At 38.2% G+C, this 9,771-nt stretch overlaps 1 protein-coding gene across 1 annotated transcript; it reads left to right on the top strand.

Moving 5' to 3' along the window:
- Positions 1-4,388: 4,388 nt before the first annotated feature.
- Positions 4,389-6,370, top strand: LOC139741466 (uncharacterized). The gene has a single exon (XM_071652051.1). It carries the CDS (start codon positions 4,403-4,405, stop codon positions 6,296-6,298), a length of 1,896 nt encoding a protein of 631 aa, XP_071508152.1. The 5' UTR covers positions 4,389-4,402; the 3' UTR covers positions 6,299-6,370.
- Positions 6,371-9,771: the final 3,401 nt, after the last annotated feature.

Raw genomic sequence — 9,771 nt, 5'->3', positions numbered from 1 at the left:
TATGAGCGACTGGTGGTCAGCTCTTGTGCTGAATTATTGAAATTCTGATAAGTATAGCACATCAGGACTGATCACCAGTCGCTCATAAGTTGTTCGTAACTTTACGAACAGCTTTATGAAACAGAGCCCAGGATGGCTGATGATTCCCTGGAAATCGAAATCCCATTTGTCTTGTGCAAAAAAAAAAAATAATACTAATAATAAATAAATAAATGCGTACTGTGCCTTCGGGGAAATCATATAGACAGTGTAAGTGATTTGCTTTCCCCTTCTGACGCGCTATTGAATGGAATTCATTAATTTCAGTGAAACGCCAGAACAACAGACCCGTAAATTAATTTCCTTAATAGTATCTGATCACGGAAGATCGTAGAGCCTAATCATCTAAACGTTATGAAAACATAGACATATTTTATTTCTCTGGGCAAAAATACTAATCACTTAAAGGGGCTGTACGGTACTGGTTGAGGTGGGGATTCAGATTTGTAATATTTTGTGTGTGTGTGTGTGTGCGTGTGTGTGTGTGTGATACTGAGAAACCTCATGAAATATGGAAAGAGCATGAAATTTCAGGAAAGATTCAACGTTTATTTGATGAAAATTGGCCTTGAAATGGCTGAAATACTAGTATCCATAAAAGTGATCCTAATAAGACAGGCCGCGACTTTTATTAGGATCTCTTTGTTTTACTTTTTTTTAGATATCTCAGTCATTTCAAAAACCAATTTTCATCAAATAATCTTTTGACATATGCTTAATTCCCCGTAGAATTGTATGCTCCTTATAACATTTCATAGAGTGGTTTCTAAAACTTCCATTATACGTATGAATCTCCTTGACGTGCCCTAACTTCCCCCATGTGCCTACTATTCACAGGTTCCTTCCATGGACCGTTGATTTGGGAAATACCCTCGATCATACCCCTTTTGTAGTAAATACTGCACCTTATAACAAGTTTCGCATAAATGACACGCAAACAGATAAATGTGTATATGCTTTTAAATTCATTAAATAAATATATATATATATATATATATATATATATATATATATATACCAATACATATGTGTGTGTGTGTGTGTGTGTGTGTGTGTGTGTAACATTACAGGTGTCTATCCTGTATACAGGGCTCGACACTAGCGCTTGCCCGATTGGACAAAAGTGAAATATCGATCCGCCCCATCGCATGGGGAAGGGGGGGGGGGGGGGGGTGTAGTTTTTCAGTCATCCGAAAAGTGAGCCAAACATGAGTAAAATTATCAGAAGTCATTGTAATCCGAAAAGGCCAATTCAACTCACAGTCCCATGTCTGCACATAGAACTCACTCTATTTCTGACATTTTAGTTTTTGTATTTCATGTTGTTTTCCCTGTCAACTTGCGATAGAAAATATATCTAGCGACAACAGTTCTAACTTCTAAACTTAGTCAAATACTGTACATTTATACATTGTATAATGTATCAGATTTCCGCCAGTTCTCAAAGGATGATAGGTGAAGACTCGAGAGTGTAGAAACCTGTGGCTTGGTGGCGCCATCACGAATCTTCTCGTTCCGATTCTTGCTTCGATAGGCGTTTTCACATCAGCCCGATGTTTCGAAATAGCTCGCTATTTTCTGACTTGGGAAATTGGAAAATATCTTGAGCTTGGATTTTTATCGGGCTGATGTGGAAACGCCTAATCTGCTTCTGTTCCTGTACAGATCAAATATTTGGAACAGCCATTCTTAAACAGACAACATGGGATTAAGGACGGAACAATCGTCGAGGACGTTACTTATGAAGTTGATACAAAAAGTGGTACAAAAAAAATGTACCGAAAGCATCGAATTGGTAGATGGATAGACCCGTAAAAATCTAGGTCAAGCACAAACTGATGTGACTGACGTTAGAACAGTCTCTGTTGTAAATGTTCTCTTACGTAAATCTCCAACATTTAAATCTTCATTAGAATTGACAGTGGAGGACATTCTTGTGATGTGCACACTGTTGCATAACTAACTTAATGATAATCTTTACCCCCAATCAACTTCCAATGCGACTGCAGTGAATATCCCTGCCGGAGACTCTGCAAGCAGCTATCAAAGGTGGCTGTGGGCAACAATGACCATTGATAGGACTTGCAGCTATACAAACTGCCACCGTGTTACACAATAACACTTTACTTTATCAGATATTTTAGCTCATTTATCCGTCTGTGACGACCTGTCACAAACGGTGCCGTTCCAGCCGCCAGTGTGGTATTCAAACACGGCCTTTCGCCCTTTGGACTTGCAGATAACATGTGCAGTTGACTTTTGCTATCGGTTGATGTGTGTATTAGATATTTACAGGTCGATATGACAGTGCCTCCGCGCTGCAAAATTGTATGTCTTTGTACGATCGCCATTTCCTTTTGTGATCCTGCGATTCGTCATGTTTACGCGCCCACACGATGCTGATTATCTTCTGTTCCTAAAACACGTTCCGTCAGTCTGATATTCCCTCGTCTTGATAAAGTACGACTGACACGGACGGCGTGTGATATTCAAGGTTATATACTTGAGCTTTCTGTGGATCTTCATCATTCAGAAAAAAGGTGAGACGTATGTTTTTCGAGACTTCTCATGTACGCCATTTTCATCAGCACGCACCGAATGATATTTATTACTTAAGAGTAGAAAAAGAATATCACTGTCGAGCAATATTGTGTGTAATCATACCGTCCCCTCTATAAGACGCAAAACGCCCTGTACCCCGAGCCTGTCCCTTTGATAGTCATTGGACATGAGAGGGTCACAACCAACGCATATAAAAATCGTACTTCATTCATCCGCCGTTAAGAGCAGGGTGCTAGTCAGGTGAAGTGGCCCACCTATCTACCAATTCACACAAGTCACCTTCGTGATTGGCTGCATAATAGCCATTTGAAGATTAAGAAAAGAAGAAGAAAGAAAGAAAGAAAGAAAGGATACGTACTTTCCTCATCATGCATGGTTAGTTATGATAATATAATAATTGTGGCAAATTTACATTGGACAGTATACAGCTGTTAACGAAACTTCTGTTTGTTAATGATTCAATATCGTGAACGAATGTTTAAAATAGAATGGCGCATGTAGATTATGTTGTTTCCAAACCAACTGTGGATTCAACAAGGATGATCACGGAATCCAAATATGATGGTCCCATTTACAACAAACCACTGTCGTGACTGTCCCAGTACATTTCAAAAGGATTAGTTCACTATGTGTTACCACTTAAACTGACCTTTTCCAAATAGGCCTATACAGGTTATAATAAATTCGGTGTGTAACACCGACCCAGACCAACAATCATTTCATAGAGTGAGATCTCCACGATTTTTTAAATACTTTATTGATGCACTGTGTCTGATTTGTTTGGATGAAGGTATTATTCATACAGACGAAACTCTGATCATTCTTATCTCAAAGTGAACAATTTGTGGTCCGTCGAAAGAAAATGTCATTTTCATACAGTTGGCAAAACCATAAGATGATCATAGCAGTAATACAATGTAATCCACAACTGCTTATAGGCAAACGGGGCTTCAAGGAAAATTATTCCATTATTGAATTTCAAATTGAGAAGCTAGAAAGCTCCCAAAAGAGGATCGTCAGGGAAATTTAACTGAGTTTGAATTACATGATAAGGAGGGAAAAGGATGAAAATACAAGCAACAAATGCAACAGCAACACAACAACAACAACAATGTGCCCAAAAATACAATAATACTTGGACAATAGATCATTGGCAATTTTCGTCCCCAGATTACTCAGCGAACTTGCCTTAATTTGACGACAGTGTTTTTTGTGGCATCAGCGACGTAAGTTGAAAAGCATGCATATAAAGCATACTTTTCTAACATTATTTCAGGACATATTCATTTGTCAAGTTATAACCTCCAGTTTCTCAAATGAAATGCAGGTGAATACGAATAGTATTCGCCGTGTGCAGACATGCTGCTCATGGGCTCATTACAGCTGATCATGGTCAAGGAAAATAGTCACTGTTGACTCACTTGTACTTTGTTCATATTTCAATATTTCCATTTTCTTGTGATACCCCGTGTGTGTTCTGCCTACAGCGCTATCCTGATATTTTTCCTGTAATATTGTATATCAAAACATATCGGATTAGAAGACATCGCTTCACGCCATTATATGCTATCTTAAAATATTATAAATAACTATACGTTCCTTTATAAATGAAGTCCTGGAAAAGGGATTTCCGAAAAAGAAAGAGAAAGGAGAAGAAAGAGATGCATCTTTATCAAGCTGATATGTATAGCACGAGATAAATACTTGAAGTCTAAATAAATTTCATGAATACGACAGTAAATGCAGGATAACTATTTTTGCTGTTGTGTTTTTTGTATTTCAGAACCTCTGACATTGGGGAATGGACCGACTGGGTCAGGGCCTTGCACCATTGGTCCTTCTGCACGCATTGCTCCTGCTCCTACCACCAGGATCAGCCACGTGTCCAGAGAGATGCAGTTGCCGTGGCGACAGCGTATTCTGCGCGGGAACCAACCAAAATACAATACCAGACAATCTCCCTCCACTGACAAAATTTCTCTATATTCAGCGTAACAGTATACAATTACTGCCAGCGAATGGCTTAGCTAATGTATCCCAATTACAAGTCCTCAATATCAGTGAAAATCTCATATCTACTATAGACAAGGATGCCTTTAGCGGTTTATCTAAACTAGAAAAGCTTTGGTTATCGAGCAACAACATATCAGTCATCAATGCAGGAGTGTTTGCACCACTCATTAGCCTCACTGAGCTGGAACTCAGTGACAATCGCCTCTCCGTTCTTGATGCAGAGTCTTTGGGTTCGCTTCCCGCCCTTTCGCATCTCTTCATAGAACACAATCGCGCGCAGCTTGTTTTACATCCACAGACATTTACTGGTCTCGCGAGTCTGGCGCTCCTCCGCCTGAGGTCGAGCGGCATCGCCAACTTGGTCCCTGGGACATTCGAAGGATTGCAGAGCCTGACTGCTCTTGACTTGAGATCAAATCAGCTCGGAGCCCTCAGACGGGGAACCTTTGCCGATCTCCAGTCGCTCCTGTACCTTTACCTAGACTCGAATGATAAACTTCACTTGATCGAGGATGAAACTTTCACAGACCTTGACAGCATATTGCACTTAAACATTTCTGAGTGTTCTTTGGTCTCTTTGTCAGGAGATGCCTTTAAAGGTTTAAAATCCCTGGAAGAAATATTCCTATCCTCAAATCAACTTGAAGCAATACAGCCTAAAGCCTTTTGTACATCGCCGAATCTTCTGGTGCTTGACGCTGGTGACAACCCCTTGAAGTATGTAGACAGCGAATCATTCAGCTGCCTGTCGAAGCTTCGGACGCTGAAACTGAACGGGGGCAAGTTAACTCGAATCGGAGAGGGAGTCCTCTCTCCTCTACCAGAATTGGATATCATATCACTCAGAGATAATAACATTTCGGAGATAGCAGATGACGCGTTTCGTGGGAAGGAGAGGTTGTCGAAGCTGGAACTGGACTCAAATCGTTTGGAAACACTGAATGCTTCTCTGTTTGTAGGGGTGACTAATTTGCACACGCTACATTTACACGACAACATGATCGAGACATTGTCGGCAGACACTTTTAACGACGTCGAAGTGCCCTTGTACCTGACTCTGAGGGGGAATCCCCTGGTGTGCGATTGCGGGATCGATTGGATCGATCCGTGGATGGAAAAAACCGGAAGTGAGATCGATTCCTGCCAATGCGCCGAGCCGCCAGCACTGCATGGGAGGCACGTGTACTCTGTTCATCCGAAGGATTTCCACTGCGCGCCTTTCCAAACGGGCGGCCCCACCGACTACGTCGCGACCGCGGAGGATAGCGACTTCAGCATGGCATGTCCCGTGTACGCCAAGCCATCTCCCACAATCTACTGGCTCACTCCAGATGGCGAGCGTATCACGGATGTCACTGTCCACGATTTGTTTTCGGTTGACCGCAACGGATCCCTGATCATCATGCAAATCAACGAAGAACTTGAAGGAGAGTTCATGTGCACGGCGACAAACGCTCTTGGTCATATGTCGGTCGAAATCGTCCTCAACATCAACCAGCCCACCAAACATGTCAAATGGGTAGCTATTGTTGTTATCTGTGCCATCGTAGCCGTGATCGCTGTCGTAGTCGTAGTCGGCTGTTCGTCGGGGAAGGTGAGACGGAATTGCTGTCATCCAAGGAAAATGAGACACGCCTGGTCGGCTCACTATGACCCTCTCAACGCCAAACTTGATGCATTGTGAGGACAAGCTACCGTCTTGTCAAGTAGGTCGTGCACAGTTGTAGAAACTTCTTTTTTTACCACACCGCATAAAATGTATAATATTAATGTATGTAGTCCAAAAGGAAAGAAAATCAACCATAAGAATAAAGGAAAAGTTGCTATATACATCAGAAGTACCCAATGATTCACTTCTCCTTTGAAATGAGTTGTCAGAGACTCTAGGAGTCAGTAGGAAGAAAAGACGAAATTTGGTATATGATTGTATTATGGCTGTTTAAAATTCATTTGAGCAATTATTGTTACGTTGCTTTCTTGCCAAGCCAAGTAAGGATACATGTATACAGACACATACATATACACGTATATAATAAATATGTTTATATGTTAATATTGGAAAATTTGTTAGAGACATTTTATTGTTCTCAGTCCTCGGTCAACATGAAGTGATGTTCCTCTTTATTAAAAAAAAAACCTCTGAATAGATAATTAGAAATTCCTAAGAATTCCACAATCATGTGACATTGTTCGAGTACAACGGAGAGATTTCATAATATACATTAAAAAAAAAACTTATGACTGGCTCTTCAGCTATGATTTAATCTGTTATAATGAAAGAAAAAAAAACTATTTGTAATGCTAATTCCAGTGTTCACGAATCCTTGCATGTCGTTTTGGATCTGTAAGGTTTCCCTTAAAACAGAATTAAATCAAGACCTATGCCCCTTTACTTTCCATTGTTCCGTAGTGTCATTAGCCAATCTCCGGTAGTGCATGTTATGTTGTTACGTATATCTGTAGTCCATAAGTGTATGTTGTTGTTGGTGGTTTTTTTTTTTTGCATGTCTTTTTCTTTGTACAAACATTCTGCTATTTATGGTCGAAAGTTCAGGACCCTTTTGTCTAAATATCATCACACTGGCTTTATATAACTGCATAAAGAGTTTGAAATAGTTTGTTTCTGCATTCAATAAAAAAGTGACATGGATGTTATATGAGATTGAATGATTGATGATCGCATTTAGGTTTCGTGTGATATGTTTGTGTGGTCGAATGTTACGGCTTTCATAAAATATTGTGAAGGGTGCAGATTAAACCTAACATAAAACAGATTAAACATCTTGCAAATCAACCATCAACTGGTGTGGTGAGTGCCAAAAGTTTAAAGATTCACTGACACTGATCAGAGTTCTATATTCTTCTGAGTATATAGTAAGTCCTGATTTCGGATGAGAGATTAAGACTATTATATATATATATATTATATATATATATATATATATATATATATATATATATGAACAGTTTCTTCGCAAAAACCGCCAGTCCATATTTGCCCTGTGAAGATATTTGCGATTAAAGGTCAAGAAAAATAAAGAGAATAATAAGATTTTTTTGCTTCTTTTGACCGTAACTTCAAAAATGTACCTTTATATGTAGTGACCAATATATCATTTAATAGGTATTACTTTGTACTTTATGACAGAGACCGTACTTCAAAATCTTCAAAAATGGACTTATCGGTTTTTGCGAACAAACTCTTCATATATATACATATATATACATATATGTATATATATATATATATATATATATATATATATGTATATATGTATATATATATATATATATATATATATATATATGTTATCAGTATGATCATAAGAATACAATATACCACCTTCTGGTGTACCATTATAGTTCTTAATGATATTTTATTCATGATTTATGATGCTCGTAATATATCGTTTGTTTTGGTGCAGCAGAACAACGAAATGTTCACGTGTTAAATTCTAACCACTCGAGTGTGTATAGTTATTATCAATATGTCTGGATATACCAATGCGCATACAATATAAGACATACAGTATAAATGTTTGTGTATGTGATCGAATGGTCATGTGATGAGTGTCATTTGATTGACAATGCAATTATGTGATTAGATATGTTTTTATCTGTGAGTTGCCGTTTTGAAGTTTGGACGGGGGACGCGATGCGGAAAGTTCATGTAAAATACCGACTCATACATAAGAAACACGAATTATAGGCCATCTGTAGTTGATATCATCTTTACAAGTTTATATTTGCTGTGATGATTTTATACAATAATATTACTTAGTACGTAATATGATAAACACATAATCGACGTTCGATCGCTGAAGAGCTGAAAGACCCGCAAAATATTCAGATGCACACAATTCAAAATTTGTACACACATGGTCTTTTTCATGCCGTCATCACACACACGGTAGTGGTTTGTTTTGATGTTCAACTTAAATCTAGCAGCGCAGACAACCATTCGAAGAACGTAATATTTTCTGTTATAAATCACTTATATACATAATATTGATCGATGCACTTCACACATAATATAGACCTATTAAATACGTGTAGGCGCCTACGTATTGCACTTGTGGTTCTGTGATATTTATTGACTTACTTGTCGATTCAGAATCACGATCAAGACATAAAATTAATTGTCGGGGGTATGTGCATAGCTGCGGTAAATTTTTCTCGATAAACAAAAACAAAGACAAGTCACTCCTTTCTTATGTCGTGAACATAGATAATAAAAGACTGTGGTAGATGGTGGAGTAAGAACATGGGGTGTTTCACATAGGATTCAAGATAATCTTAAAGTTAAGGTCAACTTAAAGGGTGCATGCCATTGGTCTCTATGTTCAATTTTCATCACATTTTTCAGAATCTACATCAAATCGTTATCAACATTTGTAGAAAAATTAGTCTGTCACTTATTTTATTTTGTACGTTAACGCTCGTATTAAAAAGTCTAAAAAAAAATGTTCATTTCATAATTATTATAGAAGTAATATTGTCATTAAAGATAAATGCAGCATACCATGCATCGTTTCTGAGTTTTTTTTTTTTGTGGGCGTATCCAAGTAATCTGAAGTAAGATATTAGAAAAAAATATTATAGAATATGTGACACATGATTATTAGCAGTGATTAGCAACCATCAGTAACAGCAGCAGCAGCAGCATTACCATAGATAGAATTACAGGTTTGTATAATTGGCATTATCAAGTGTCATTATCATTATTTTAGATATTGTTACCTTATATCACATCATTATCATGAATATCATGAGTATTGCAGTTTTTAGTCTGGTCATTTTGGTCATTCCTACATTAACATTGCTATCATTAATGCTATGACAATTTATTGGAAGACGTTACCACTGTGAATAATGTCTATAAATTTGAATGGAAATCAAAAGTTGCAATAACATCCCTCTTATCTAGGGATGAGAGTGTGACGATGACGATTATGATGATAATGGGCCACATGCAGTTTACATGAATACGATGCAAAAATGAGGGAAAAAAATCAAGTTAAGTGTCAATGGATACTGATAGCTATGAAATCATCATGACAATAATATCCTCTAAGCACATCACATGAATATCGCAATCATACGGTGGTGTCATATTGTTTCATCCGCCACGAGGGCTGAAGTGCGCGTGGTGATCAC

This window comes from Diadema antillarum, unplaced genomic scaffold (genome assembly GCF_040938485.1).
Source record: "Diadema antillarum isolate AM-2024a unplaced genomic scaffold, OU_Dant_1.0 seq00000931_RagTag, whole genome shotgun sequence".
NCBI lineage: Eukaryota > Metazoa > Echinodermata > Echinoidea > Diadematoida > Diadematidae > Diadema > Diadema antillarum.
This window is presented reverse-complemented; position numbering and strand designations above follow the sequence as displayed.

Excerpts from the sequence above, each read along its gene's own strand:
- LOC139741466 (XM_071652051.1), top strand. The coding sequence starts at position 4,403 with ATGGACCGACTGGGTCAGGGCCTTGCACCATTGGTCCTTCTGCACGCA.